The 15,372-nt window shown below is 44.4% G+C and overlaps 1 protein-coding gene across 2 annotated transcripts; it reads left to right on the forward strand.

The window, feature by feature from the left end:
- The first annotated feature begins 349 nt into the window (after window positions 1-349).
- ALDOB (aldolase, fructose-bisphosphate B) lies at window positions 350-13,669 on the forward strand. 2 transcript variants are annotated; one of them, XM_088449860.1, is made up of 10 exons: window positions 365-438; window positions 3,682-3,769; window positions 4,439-4,560; window positions 5,062-5,273; window positions 5,359-5,413; window positions 5,566-5,726; window positions 8,041-8,124; window positions 10,922-11,096; window positions 12,069-12,268; window positions 13,216-13,669. In XM_088449860.1, exons 2-10 carry the CDS (start codon window positions 3,744-3,746, stop codon window positions 13,309-13,311), a joined length of 1,131 nt encoding a protein of 376 aa, XP_088305986.1. In that variant the 5' UTR covers window positions 365-438; window positions 3,682-3,743; the 3' UTR covers window positions 13,312-13,669. The 2 variants fall into 2 exon arrangements, with proteins under 2 accessions (XP_088305987.1, XP_088305986.1); XM_088449861.1 differs by lacking the exon at window positions 3,682-3,769 and having other exon boundaries at window positions 350-438.
- The last annotated feature ends 1,703 nt before the right edge of the window (window positions 13,670-15,372 follow it).

The raw sequence follows: 15,372 nt of genomic DNA on the forward strand, positions 1-15,372 counted from the left end.
CACTATCAATACATTAAAGCGTCCTTTAATAGCAGCTATTCCATTTGATACATATTAAAGTCTTCGTGCAACAGTGCAGTGAGAATTTCAGATCCAAACTTTTGGAAGTCGTCTGAGCAAACAGCAGTGATCTGTCTGTGCATAAAGCGCAGGATAGAACAAACATCACCGCTCTGCCCGTCTCTCCCTGCTGGGAGTGGTGACCTTTGTTCACACTGAGGATTAGAGTCACTCTCTGTCTCACCACAAGCGTTCATCCTGGCTCACTGTGATTGGCTACCTGAAAAGGGGTGTGCAGGCGTGTAGCCTATAGGAGAACAGAAGGCAGAGGTCCCGCCTCCGCCCCTATAGGTGACATGGAATATAAGTGTGATGTGGCCACATCTGTCCCCCGCCCTCTCACCACTCTGCTGCTTACCACCTACAGCCAGCAAACTAGTAAGTGCACCTATATAGGGTTATTATGGGGATATACTCTTCATATAGTTGCCAGGAAATTAGCTGCCTCTTGGTTCTCTGGGCTGCAAATAGATAATGGCAATAGTTAGTGCATTGGCTAGATATTCACTATGATTATATACCATTCTAAACACATTTAATGCATGTGGTAGCAATAATGCAGATATGTTCTGCAGCTCTGGTACAGTCTTAGGTTGAGAATGACAGTACAGCTCAGCAATGGCTCAGTCTGCAGAACTGCAGTCCCAGCAATGATGTTCTGCTGCAGTGATCTGAGAGTGGGGGGTGGGTGAGCTGGTTAATGGTGACTGGCAGATGTGCAGGAATGCAGCAGAAGCTAGTGTGGGCTGGATTGCATGTACAGCTACAGCAGTGTGTTTCCTGCTAAGCCGCTGGTCTTCATGTGATATTGAGCAGTTTCAGCTGTAATATTATTTATTAAGCTTACTATGTACATGATTCCATGAGGTTTAATATCACCTCTAGTGATTTTACGGACTGTTTACTCCTTTCTGGAGATCTGCTAACTGTTGATGTGACCCAACCCACCCCTGATTGTCTATCGTCAAAACGAAATGTGATCTATTAGTTCCTGCAAATGTTTTCTTGTAGGAATCCTGCTAAGTAAGGGCTTTTTACCTTCTACTGTACATTGTAAGGCTATATTTATTTATTTATTTATTAACAGTTTCTTATATAACGCAGCATATTCCGTTGCGCTTTACAATTGGAAACATTTATTGAACAAAACTGGGTAATAACAGACAGATATATAGGTAGGAAGGCCCTGCTCGTAAGCTTACAATCTCAGAAGTCACTGAGGAATCTGTGACCATGTAGAGGGGTATATTTACTAAAGTTATGGTGCATACACACGGTCAGATTGTTCCTTCAGATATGAACGATAACTATTTAAAAATTGTTCAGTCGTTCATATCTGAAGGATAATCTGACATATCTGACATGCCTGAACGATGGACGATCTACAATGCGCGTTCCCGTTTGTCAGATAACGATATCTGACATCTGATGTGTTTGCAGTCAGACTTGGACGATTCCATTCATTTTAATGCAGTCAAAAATCGTTCAATCGTTCAAATCGTTCAAAACTTTGATAAAATCGTTCAATCTTTCATCTGACAAGTCTGACAAATCTGACCGTGTGTATGCTCCATTAGACTTTATAGAAGTGGAGATGTTGCCCATAGCAACCAATCAGATTCTACTTAACATTTAACTAGCACCTTCTAGAAGATAATAGTTAGAATCTGATTGGTTGCTATGGGCAACATCTCCACTTCTAAAAACTGTTAAGGTGCCCATACACAGTGCGACGCCCGATCTGACGGTGCAATGTTGCCCGAGGACAACGACCCTTAGCACACAGCCAAGATATAAAAGGAGTGGCTTCAGGACAACTCTGTGAATGTCCTTGAGTGGCCCAGCCACAGCCCAGACTTGAATCCAATTGAACATCTCTGGAGAGATCTGAAAATGGCTGTGCGCCGACGCTTCCCATCCAACCTGATGGAGCTTGAGAGGTGCTGCAAAGAGGAATGGGCGAAACTGCCCAAAGATAGGTGTGCCAAGCTTGTGGCATCATATTCAAAAAGACTTGAGGCTGTAATTGCTGCCAAAGGTGCATCAGCAAAGTATTGAGCAAAGGCTGTGAATACTTATGTACATGTGATTTCTTAGTTTTTTTTTTAATTAAATTTGCAAAAACCTAAAAAAAACTTTTTACACGTTGTCATTATGGGGTATTGTGTGTAGAAATGAATTTATTCCATTTTGGAATAAGACTGTAACATAATGTGAAAAAGTGAAGCGCTGTGAATACTTTCCGGATGCACTGTATTGTGAGGACAATCATGTCCGGGTATTCTGGAGGCAGCATATGGCTGTATAATTATTTAATCAAATCCCTATTTGACCAATTGAAATATTGGAATAGAGTTCACCTTTTGCTCATTGGAGCTTGCAATCTATGTGATGCTTTGGTTATATTCATGTATGCATTTTACAAATCACAATATCTCTTCCTTTACTGTCAGGTTTACATAACATAAAACCTTGAACTATGAAACTACTGGGCATATAGTAATTTTGCTGAGTTGGCAAGTTTCCAAGTGCTAAAATTTCCAGCAATTTGGCATCTGCAAATCTCACGTCTGTCCAATGTATCATTGCAGAGAAGTTCTACTGCAAATTGTTTACAGGAAAAGCTGGGCTTAATTAAAGCTCTTATACTTGGCCTCTTATTGGCGGTTCCAATCCATAAGCGTAACAGTATATGCTGGCTCTCTATAAGGAACTGTTAATAAATAAACATAGATAAGATAGTCAAAATTGGACTCTTGACAAGGGTATATTTAAGAAAGTGGAGATGTTGCCCATTACAAATTACAACAACCAATCAGATTCTACATAACATTTATCTAGAACCTTCTAGAAGATAATAGCTAGAATCTGATTGGTTGGTACAGGCAACATCTCCACTTATAAAAACCTGCACTTCAGTAAATATACCCGCAGGTATTTTCCCTTGTTTTGATCAAATGTCATTGCTTGTCATTCTACCACTGTCTATCAGAATTGTCCACTAGGGGTTTTATTTTATCTGGGAAAATCAAACATCTTAAGGTGGGTGGTATCCACTACCCGATTAAACAGAGCGATTGAACGATAACGTTATCGTTCAATCGCTCATTAATCGGGCACAAATCGGGCATGCGATGTGTGCTTCCGCTGGTCGTTTCCAACATCAGTCATCTCCTGAACATGCTTGTCAATCTGCCGATAACAACAGATTGACCATGTTCGGGGATGCTGGAGGGTGCCTACACTGAACGACTGATCGTTCAGTGTAGGCACTGCAGGGGATGGGGAACAACGGTACGATTACGATGTCGTAATCATACTGTCTTCCCTGGGTCGCGTAGTGGATGTGCAGCATTACTCTTCAATTCAGGGATGCAGACAAATGTTTCATTTGTGGATAATATCTGGTTTAAAAACTAAACGTGAGACGCTGTCGGAACCGCAGTGGTAATGTTCTCAGCGGTTGCAGTAATACAATGTCTGGTGGCTGGCGCTGGTAATTCACCAATCAAAGTGCATCAGGGACTGCCATCTTATAACCCCTCTGGATCAGCCACTGATGTGAGACTGTTCTATTATTGGTTGTAGCAGTTATTATTCTATCCTATATACCCCACACAGAATCGGTATGTAATGCCGGCTGTCAGGATGCCTCCTGTCAAAATACAGACAGCGCAATCCCTATGGTTGGTATCCCAACTGGGGTCTGGTAAGTATACTTACCCTCCTCCCTTCTACTCTAACCCTCCCTTTTTGTAGCCTATACCTAACCCTCCCGTTAGTGCCTAAACCTAAGTCTTCCCCCTTCGTGCCTAACTCTAGCCCCCCCTCCAGTGGTGCCTAACCCTAACCTCCCCCCAAAAACCTAACCCTGCTACGCTGGCTAAACCTAACCCTCCCCATCCCCCCCTGTGGCTAACAGTAAGGGCGCCCCGGACTTACCTCATTCGAGCTGACATCCTTCCGGCTTCGGGATTAAGATAGGTGTCGGTATTTCGACGCCTATCTTATGTCCCTTGTTGGGCTTCCCCCGTCAGGATTTAGACCGGCAGCATCGCGACCGCTGGTCTCATAACTACATCCCCCCCCACACAACTAGGATCATAATTGATAAACCATATTAAAGCCTACAATAACCAATAGATATAAACTGTCAGGTCTACTACCAAGGCCAGATCTTGGAAAAAGAGCAAATTTCACCTAAATGTGACCACTGTAAAGAGAAGGTGAATGTGCACGAACAGCAATTCACAATCTGTGATCTAGAAAAATATGAATTAATACCTATCCATCATTCATTATGCAGTTTAAAGTCAGAACAACCTGTCGATCCTTTATCAATGCTTAGGGTGTCTCTAATCTGAAGCTCTGTCGCTAGGCCATCAAGAATGTCTCACCTATTCCCGGCACTCACTACTGAGAAGAAGAAGGAACTGGCTGAGATCGCCCACTGTATCGTTAAAGATGGCAGGGGGGTTTTGGCAGCGGACGAGTCTGTGGGTAAGCATGTCTGGATTTCTCAAAAATATAATAACACAAAACATGTGCTCAATGTTGCAGCTTATTATTAGTGTACCAAACCGTGAACAATCGTAATTCTTCCTCTCGTCACTAACACAAAGTGAAGGTAGCCATATCCATGATCCTATCAATTCTGTACTCACGACCAACATTTAGGTGGCATAACAAGTATTCACAAGACAACGGTTTCTTGTGTGTTAACAGCTCAGATGAAATTTCAAGTTAAATGCCTCCACTGTGTTGGCGATAGAAGCTCTTTAAACCAACCCAATGATCAGTTCTGGACAACCATAGTTTTCAGCTTCCAGAGCGGGAGGCCATTCATTTGGAAATGTTCATGGCAACATCTGTCTCTGGTTGGAACCAACACTTGTGTTACCTCTAATTTCACGTGGCCTTGACCAACCTCTAGTCTATCCTGGTAGTGACTTATTTGCACACTTCCCCTGCTGAAGATTAATCCTGAACAATTCTTGCCAGGGACTATGGGCAGCCGCCTGAAGCGTATCAATGTAGAGAATACAGAGGAAAACAGACGCCTGTTCCGTAATCTCCTCTTCACGGCTGACGCCAAGCTAAATGATAGCATCGGAGGAGTTATTCTTTTCCATGAGACTCTGTACCAGAAATCTAACAGTGGCGTCCCATTCCCCAAACTCCTGAAGGACCTGGGCATTGTTGTAGGAATCAAGGTCTGTCTCCCTGTCTTTGCTTGCTTTTTCGGAGTGACCAGCATTTGGCTTTCTCCTTACCAACCATCTGTCCTTCCTTTCACAGGTAGATAAAGGGACAGCTCCTCTGGCTGGGACTGAAGGAGAGACCACCACACAAGGTCAGTAACTGGGAAAATTCCTGTGACTTTTATTAACACAAGCTATTGTTTCTCTCAGAAACGCCTCAAAACCATTCATCGGCCATTTCAAAAAGACTATTACCTTCTATTGTCCGGTATTCCTTCCAAATCATTGTCTGTTGCACTTTTAGGCTTGGACGGACTCGCAGAGCGATGCGCTCAGTACAAAAAGGACGGTGCTGACTTTGCCAAGTGGCGCTGTGTGCTGAAGATCTCAGACCATGCCCCCTCAAGTCTTGCCATCTACGAGAATGCCAATGTTTTGGCACGGTATGCCAGCATATGCCAACAGGTAACTGCTCAATTTATAAAACATTTTTTGAACTGCTTCTTGGTCTGAACATGCTTTCTTGTACGCTGGCCGCTTGGTTTTTTTTGTCTGAATTTGCTTTTTTGCTGAAATCTTTATTGCACTTGGCACCGATTCCTGATCACTCTTGCACGCTTGACAAACCATTTTGTACCTGATGAATAGAGCTGAATAAACAATCTTTGCCTACGTGCTATTTATAGCCTTATTAATAATTACAGGGAAAATCAATTTACTTGTCAGTCCCATAACAAGACTTAAGGCAGGGCTTGACAAATCCTGGGGGCCAGGTCGCCATGGCGACCAGATTTTGCTGCCTGGCTACCAGATTTTGCAGGGAGGGCGGCAGCAGACCCTCGTCAGCCCCAGTGCAGATTAGTGTCTGTAGTATTGCAGTGGTCATTTTATGCACAGGAGTGCATGTGCTGAGAGTCACCTGCGGTGACTGCTGTGTCTGCCCGTCCTGGCCTGCGCTGGCTTCTCCTCTCCATCCTGGGCCTGCTGTGACTCCTGCTGTCTCCCAGTCTATGCTCATCCTCCTGTACGTCCCGGCTGTCTGCTGTATCCTAAATCTGGCTGCATAGAGCTCTCGGGTAAGAGGGTGTGGCCAGGGATTGCGGAGCGGCTGCAGAGGGATAGTGGTGTGACCATGAGGGGGGCGGCATGGCTGCGGAGAAGTGGATTGCCGGCAGGTACCCTCTAGTTGTGTGGCCATTGGGGGGGTTTAGCTGCTCAGTAATGTGACCGTGCGCGGGGGGGGGGGTAGTTTGCCCGGGGGGAAGCTGCACGCCACTGCAGCGGTGGTTTGCCTGGGGGGACCCCCTCAGTAGTGTGATTGTGGGGGTTGGTTGCCTGGGGGGTAGGTGCTCAGGAACGTGGCCCCCAGGGAGCCGTGCAGAGCAGTGAGGGGGCCTCCATTTTACTATATCCATTCAACTGCGTACATTTTGTGGACTAGTATAGTGTGTATAACAGTTGCATAACACACAGAGCTGTGCACCTCACTCACTCCTGTAATTTTTTTTTGGGGGGGGACGGTGGTCTGGGCCTTACACTTTCATCCTGGCTCCTAGATTTTAGAAAAATTTGTCAAGCCCTGACTTTAGGGGAGATGTACTAAGCTCTTGAAAGTTTACCAGTACATGTATGTCAGCTCCCCAAGGTCACAGCCGGTCTCTGCCATGTGGGTTGACCGTGCCAACAAGCCCCATATAGTGCATTACAAACCACACTTTAAACTGAAGATAAAACCCTGGTGTCTTGAAGGCTTTATAAAATGCAGCCTGTTAGGGCACTTTAAGGCATAGGGTCTAATCCAGTGTCACATCAAAAAGCGCATTGCTTGCATTCACACTTGCCCACAGCTATGCGGCCGCACTGCTCTATAGCTCCACTTGTGAAAGTAGCTTTCTGAAATCAGCCGGATGTTTGTCTCCATGCCCAGGGCACGCTTACCCATGGTGGGAATGCCCCGTTACAATTATTTAGCTTCAAGTGGATATAAGGCTGAGTTGCGTGCATGCGGATTCGCAGAGTTGAATATGCTCTCATGCAAGTCTAGATCAGGCACGGTACCCAGATGACAGGTCGACAGTAATCATTTGACAATAAATAGGTCGACATGCAATAGGTTGACAGGTACAAAAGGTTGATAGTGCAAAAGGTCGACAGGGTTCAATGGTCGACACTTTAAGGTTAGGGGTTAGATTTAAGTACATAGAGGAGGGTTAGGTTAGGCACTAGGCGGATGGTTAGCGTTAGGATTAGGCTTAAAATACAAAAAAAAGTGTCAACCCTTTTTGTATTGACCATTTTTGTGTCAACCATTTGTCCATCGACTTTTTGTACCTGTCAACCATATGATGTCGACCTATACATTGTCGAATTATTACCTGTCTATCTGTTATACCACACCCATCAGACACTTAGGCGGTAACCCTCTTTGCAAAACATCAGAGGTAACTTAAAGCTGTATGCCAAATATCAAGTTTTCCCAAAAATGTCAATATATACCAATATAATGTTTTGTTACTCATGGTGCATATTACTCTGTGTAAGGGTTTAGTGTTGGATTAGGGCCCTGTCTACTATGTCTGTTACATTTGGGGTAGGCTCAGATATGGCACACATTGTAATATTTACACAACTGTATGGGTGGAGGCTGAGCAACCTTTCTCAGTGTGTAGAAATTTCAGCTGTGCATGAAACAAATACTTAGTTCCTGTCTTCCCAGGCTGCAGAGACAAGTAATGGGAGGTGCGTCACATTCTAATTCTTAAATGTGTTTTTGTTCCAGAATGGTCTTGTGCCAATTGTTGAACCTGAAATTCTCTCCGATGGGTCACATGATCTCCAGCGGTGCCAGTATGAGACAGAAAAGGTGAGCACGCACTGTCTCGCTTACATGATGCTTAGCATGGCGTGAGGCAGCATTTTCCCTGCCTCTCTTACCAAACATGAGTACATCCACTGCCAAACTGTGGCTCCCATAATCTGCAAAGGGTTAAGTGAATCTCATGTAACCTGGGGATTACCAAGTACTTTGCCTGCCAGCCATGCTGGGGGAGCTACAACGCCTAAATCCTTGCTTGTTAAATGTTAATGTTTGATTGTTACACCCTTAGGCTAGTGTTTATGGGATCAGTCTGGGAATATCGCCATACGGAGTTTAGACCTGAGCTCCTGTTTAGGGCTGTCTCTATCGTCCATTTACTATTATCCACATGTGAAAGACTGGCTGTATCACTGTACATCAGTTCCCTCTGCTGTGTGATTTATATCTACATGCAAACAGTTGTAGCATGTACTGTATCTAATATGTGGTCGGTATTAAGTGATTTGTCATATTTAATCTTGTCCCGCCTTTGTAACTGATATGGACCGTTAAAGGGGAACCTTGGCCCTCATTCAGAGCCGGACGCTCTGAGCAGAGCGCTCGCTCTGAATGAGGGCCGTCCTCCATAAAAATGGAGCGTCCTCCTGGACGCTCGTATAGCTGTGGGTCACCACCCACAGCTCATACGAGCGTGCAGGATGATGGTCGCGATGGTCTTGACCATCGCGACCATCGCCAGTGCGACCAAAAGCCTGTGGTCGGGGTTTTCGACCACAAGCCCTGGAGTGATTTTGCCTCCGTCTGGGAGGCACGCCCCCGGCACGCCCACCAAAGGGGGCGTGCTGTCAATCAACATCGACAGCACGCCCCCTTTGATCAGACACAACGAGCGAAGGAAAGTGCACACCATCGACCCACTTGCGAGCGGACAGCCGCTTGCGAGTGGGTCTGAATCAGGCCCCTTGTTTTCAATAGGTTTTTAATACAAGGTATCAAAACATTAATTCCTTCCTGATCTGTACAGTTTAAGTGCATTTGGTGAGTGATGTTCTTCGTTCAGTGATATTGGAACAATCTGGTGTGAATTGCGTTGGCAGACGAAACTAGAAAATGGATGATCAGTTTAAGCAAATAATGTTTTACTAAATAAGTTTAAGGCATACCTATATTTTAAAAGATCCTTATTTGCAGGGGGCTAACACAAAACATTGTAAGCAACGGCGACACCTGAAAGCCTAAGAAAAAAAAATGAAAAACCAAAACCTGAGCTGTATAAACGGAACAGGATAGACAGAATCTCATTGGTTGCCATGGCTAACGCCACAACTTTTCATTTTTTTTAATCTTTAGTAAATCTACCCCTTGGTATCTATATGTATAACTGTTCAGAAAATGAATAGCTGACAAATCATGTGGATAGTGCTAAGTAATACCCCTTTCAGACAGAACTCCAAATTACCGGGTTAAACATTTCAACCCGGTAATTTGGTGATTTACACGGGACCTTTTTCTGTCTGAAAGGGTCATCCTGGGTCTTAATTCCCGGGTCTTCAATCCAGGAATTTACCAGGATCGGAGACACGGGAATTTAGTCCCGGGTTGACCCTTTCAGACAGAAGAAATACACGTGTAAATCAGCAAATTACCGGGTTGAATTTTTTGACCCGGTAATTAGCTCTTCTGTCTGAAGGGGGGGTACAGACAGCGAATGGCAAAACAAACCGGTACGCAAAAGTCGGGGAAAATCCGGTTATTTTGCCATTTTCTGTCTGAAAGTGGTATATAAATACAGTAAACTACTTAAAAACTGACATATTACCATAAATATCAGCAGCTGACAGCAAGGGTGTTGGTGAGTATTATCCCCTAGTTCTCAAATGTTCCTGCCCCTTAGTAAACCCCACAGGAGATGTCACAGTCAATAGGCCAATAGGATGGAATGTTAGCAAAACGCCAAAAACAATCAGAGTCCAGCAATAGCATTTTCCCAGTCCCGTGAATGGAATTGTGGAGTCCTCTTTAGAGAAGAACCACTTTGCACTGCAGTCGGATCCACTTGCACACGATGGTGGTTAGCTGGTGGTATGGGTGACCACTAATGGTAGCAAGGAAAAGTACCAAAAGAAAATATTTGCTACTTCCAGTTGGACCCTTCTCTCCTCCATGAGTCATCTACCACCAGCTAACCACCACCGTGTGCAAGGGGACCTATCTGCAGTGCAAAGTGGTGCTGGGGGAGTGGGATTTCTACATTATTCTTTGAATATCTAATTTTAACAAAGTATTCCGTATCCCTCCCCTAGATCAGCAGTTTAGCTGGAGTCCTCTTCCAGGGGGAGATTTATCAAACCTTGAAGAGAGATAAAGTACTAACCAATCAGCTTCTACCTGTCATTTTACAGGCTGTGTCAACATAAGTGGCGCCCTAGTCAACTCTTATATAAACTACCGTAAACATTCGCATATGGGCTGTTATATCTACCAACTATAAATACCACTAATTTATACATCTTCATGAGAAATTTGAAATTTGACTTTCTAATTTGTATTATTATTATTATTATTATTACTTTTAATTTGCTTCCTGAAGTATTTGCCTCATTGTACGCAGACCAGTTGATATGTATTTTACCTATGTACATGTATTGAAAATAAAAACATATTGACTAGTCTGTTAATTTGAGATTGCAAATTAGACAGTAGCACATATTTCATTTTGGGGTTTTTTAAGGACACATTACATATAAAATACATGCCGTGTGGTAGTAATGTTATAATAAAGTCATGGATATATAGTAACCACAGATGATATAAATGTATACATGTACATCTCTTGACACAGGTACTCTCGGCAGTGTATGCTGCTCTCATCCAACACCATGTATATCTTGAGGGAACACTCTTAAAACCGAATATGGTGACAGGGGGACAGTCCTGTCCCCAGAAATTCACCCCAGAGCAGGTCGCCATGGCAACTGTTACTGCTCTAAGACGAACGGTCCCTGCTGCGGTGCCTGGTAACGAAGCCCCTTCCTCTCCCACTAATTATGAAAACCACTGATCTGCTGTCTGGACTTTCTCAATACTTTCTAAGGGCCTGATTCAGAGCCGCTCGTAAGCGGCCGCTCGTTCGTTCCTACCGATGTTCGCACAACTGCGCATGCGTACGGATTTTAATACGCATGCGCGAACCAGTCAGTGCGGCCGAAAATCGCGTGCTCGCTAAATAGCGAATGCCTGCTATTTTGAGTGACAGAGTGAGGCGTTTGTGGGTGGTAACAGGGGAAGGTGCTTGAAAACGGGGAGTGGAGATCAGAACGCAGGCGTGCTTAAAGGTCAAAACGGGCGTTTTAAGGGTGTGCATAATTAACAAAGCAGCGTCATTGACCACATCACTTGGTTGTTTTATAGTCAGAACTGCTCGCATGATTGTGGTAGAAAAAACCAACCACAAGAATAGCGAGCAGTTCAGACGCCTTTCGATGTACTCGATTAATCTAATAAATAGCGGACATGACGTAGGATGCGAGCGGCCAGGGGGCGTTTTTTTCAAAATTACGTTCGCATGTTTTGTTCGCTCGTTCAGACATAGAGGCGTGAACAGACCGCAAAGAGCGAACGGTTCATTTAAATAGCCAGCCCCTTTTTCTGAAGGAGCGAGCGCAAATAGCGTCCGGCTCTGAATCAGGCCCTAATTTCCTTCTGTTGCTCTATTAGAGTCATGTGTCTGGGTTTGTACCACCAGGCGATACTGGTGCCCATTGGCTTTGGGTTACGTAGCATATACTAACATGGAAATGGGGTTTTGTAACTTGGTGCGACTACAAAGGATGGTAGCTGGTCTCTGCTTTTATTAACACGCCCCGTTTCTCTCTCATTTATTTTTCTCAGTCTCTTTCATGCGTTCTCCAAAATCAATCTCCATCTCCCCATTATTGTGTCTCTGGAATGTCAGTGACTGTATTGTTTGTTCCGATGTGTTCTTGCAGGCATCTGCTTCCTGTCCGGAGGCCAGAGTGAAGAAGAGGCATCCCTCAACCTGAACGCCATGAACCGCTGCACTCTAACTCGCCCCTGGCGGGTGTCTTTTTCATATGGCCGCGCACTGCAGGCTTCTGCTCTCTCGGCCTGGGTCGGAAAAGTAGAGAATGAGAAAGCGGCACAGGAAGCTTTCCTCAAGAGGGCGAAGGTCAGTATTGGCCCAATTCCCCCCCACCCATAGCTTCACTGCAGGGCCAGTATACAGTATATACCACTATTCTCAAATTGCACCATATACCCCGTTTGGCACGCCACTGACTTTGCGACAGCCACGCCATGCGTCCCACCAGAGGCTTATTTTAATCCGACAAAAATATAATGCAGGGGGACCCTGACTTGTGACATTGGCATTACATGTACTTCTGTTATCGACTCAGGGCTTGATGCATTAAGGATCGCTATTGCGAACGCAGCTGTGATTACGCACGCAGACCCGCTGCAAAAATATGCAAATTAATGCAATCACAAAGCAGTCGCGCTTCCAGCATTTAGACACCCACTATCTCACATCCGTAATACCTTGCAGTGCTACGTATACATCAGGACATTGAGTAACATCGGCCCCTCACACAGAATTACAGCAGCTCTGACCTTACTTAGAAGTTGCTATCCTCGTCGCACACAGTGAGTACACAAGCTGTGTATGCTGTCGCAGTGGCTAATTTAGGCACGTCTATGCAACGGCGTTCAAATGGACAGACACGCCTGCGTTTCTCCGACCACTCCCCTGTCACCTCCTCCGAACACTGACGTCCCATCCCTCGGTCTGCGATGGCTCTGTATCAGCTGATCTGCGTACACTGTTGCAGTTGCAAAGCGTAATGAACCAGGCCCACAGTGGTTAATAAGGGTAAAATGTCAAAAGATAGTGGTCCAATACAAGTGACCCGGACCATAAAGGTCAAAAATACTAATCCCAAGTACCTAGGGCACTATACTGTACGTAAATTTGCATGCGGCTACGATGCGAATAAGACAGAAAATTCAGGGAAAAGTACGGGAATTGCGCAAAAACGCTAGGTGGATGAGGTCACATCTGTATCTCTGTCTCTTATATTGTATCACCTTTGGTCAATGTGTCTTTTTGTCTTGCAGATCAATGGCCTGGCCTCTCTTGGTCAGTACGTTCCGTCTGGTTCTTCAGGTTCTGCCTCCTCTCAGTCCCTCTTCCAGCCTAGCTACACCTACTAACCGTCCCCTCGCGGCTGTCCTGCTCGCAAACGTCTGACAAGTTTTACTTTTACCCCGTCCAAACACTGAGCCAACGACTGTGGTTATCCCAAACTAAATCGCCTCTGTTGCAGTAAAAATATCTCAGCTGGTGCATTTCAAACTCCAAACAATCAGGTCTGCGGGGCTGTATTCTAGTGTATTAATGGCTGCAAATGACATGATCCACCCCCTTGCGTGTGGGGTGAGAGATTCCTGTCTAACTGTACAGACCTGAAGATACTGTATAATAAATATTACAGACTTTTGCCTTGCTGCTGTTGGAAGTGCTGCAAAACCACTACGGAACATCATATAATTAAATACTGTTTCTAAACAACTTTTGTGTGTGTTTTATATTCTAAATGGGTCTAGGAGAAATCATTCCATTTATTTCCATATCCAGTTACACTGTGACAATAGTATAATATTTCATTCATGACTGTTTCTGGTTTGTCCCTAGTTTTTAATCAAATAGTTCTAGGCTGTATGTGCACAGGTTGTGCAATGTCTGTGTCAATGGAAAAGACTCTGCATCACGTTTGTAATGGGTGGCACAGGAACAACGCCGTACAATCTAGGCTTTGGGGGTTGATGTAGCAAGCGGTGAATAGAGTTGAGAAGTGGACAAGTTGCCCGTAGCAACCAATCTGCATAGATGTAACTTTTATCAAGTACATGCAATAAAATGGTAGGTAGAAGCTGATTGGTTGCTATCGACAACTTCTCTACTGTCCACTTCTCCACTCTTTTCACTACTTGATATATCAACCCCTTAGTTCCCCAGTGGCAGTGATCCCATGGCACCTAAAATCTCTCTTGATAACCATCTCGCATAGATGTACTAAAGCTGGGTACACACTGACAGATATATTGGGCGATCAATTGAACGGCCAATAAATCTGCCTGTCGGCTACTGTGTACAGGCGATATGTCTGTGAATGACGTCGTAAAACACACGCCAGCAGCTGCGGGGAGGGGGGCGGGACAGGTCCCCGACCCGCCCACCGGGACCTGCGGGCAGAAGCAGATGATGGCCGTTCAGTGTGTATGAACGACCATCATCTGCAGATCACTCGATTTGCAGATATATCTGTATAGTGTGTACCCAGCATGAGCCATGGAGAAAGATAAAGTGCCAACCAATCAGCTCCTAACTGGGTGTGTTTGAAAATGTGAATAAGTGCAGATATATGTCAATATTGGAGCGAAAAGTCTGTGCTGGACTTTTCGCTCCACATCTGAGTTTTTCTGGGGATAAAGTATCGGGCACGTGCCCGCTTTATCCCCGTATTCAAGTTAAAAGGTGCGAAAACGGGACCCGGCGAATTTGGATCTACGAAAAATACTGTGAATTTTCAGGAAATGTGCCTGGGACCCCCCTAAAGATGTCCAGACATGGGGGATCACTATGGGTACCCCCATTTTTGCCTGCTGAAGGAAGTCGGGGTTTGTAATAAATGCGGCAGGTGCATATTCGCGGCTATGAAGAAGTGGTGAAGAATAGCACTTAGATTTTTTTTTTTTTAAATAACTATTGCTATCAAATTTGGGGTACATGAAAATGGGGGTAAGCATTTTTTTGTAAGTCCCAAAAGTGATTTTTAAAAATTCGGCAAAAATGCACCTGCCGCTACTCCCGCAATGTAGAAAACACCTGCCGCATACTTGGGAACCGCTCTGAATTTAATTTGGCTATTTTAGAAGTGTTTTCCCTATATTTTTTATTTTTTTTACTCCCAAAATTAAGGTTAATTTTTTGGGGTGTCTCGATTTTTTTTAAAACTTTTTTTGATATGACATTCCCAGGGGTGCAGGCTACTTTCTTTTTAAGCCTGCACCCCTAAACCCCAATTCTGCACTTTTTTTTGACACCTATTTCAGAGTTGAAAAGTTATCCATGTTTTTTTTTAAAGACTTTTCGAACCTGCGAAAAGTCTTTGAAATTGAATACGGGGATAATTAAAATATTCGAAAATGATGTAATCTGCGATAAATTACTGCCGATTCCGACATTTCGCTACAAATTGAATATGGCCCTTA

Source organism: Taudactylus pleione, unplaced genomic scaffold, assembly GCF_031769625.1.
Source record: "Taudactylus pleione unplaced genomic scaffold, aTauple2 ptg000497l, whole genome shotgun sequence".
NCBI lineage: Eukaryota > Metazoa > Chordata > Amphibia > Anura > Myobatrachidae > Taudactylus > Taudactylus pleione.

What these genes read in the sequence shown, in the direction of transcription:
- ALDOB (XM_088449860.1), top strand. Translation starts at nt 3,744, where the DNA reads ATGGTTGGTATCCCAACTGGGGTCTG. An exon ending in ATGCCAGCATATGCCAACAG is followed by an intron (nt 5,727 to 8,040) that starts GTAACTGCTCAA and finishes TTTTTGTTCCAG; the next exon opens with AATGGTCTTGTGCCAATTGT. An exon ending in GGTCCCTGCTGCGGTGCCTG is followed by an intron (nt 11,097 to 12,068) that starts GTAACGAAGCCC and finishes GTGTTCTTGCAG; the next exon opens with GCATCTGCTTCCTGTCCGGA.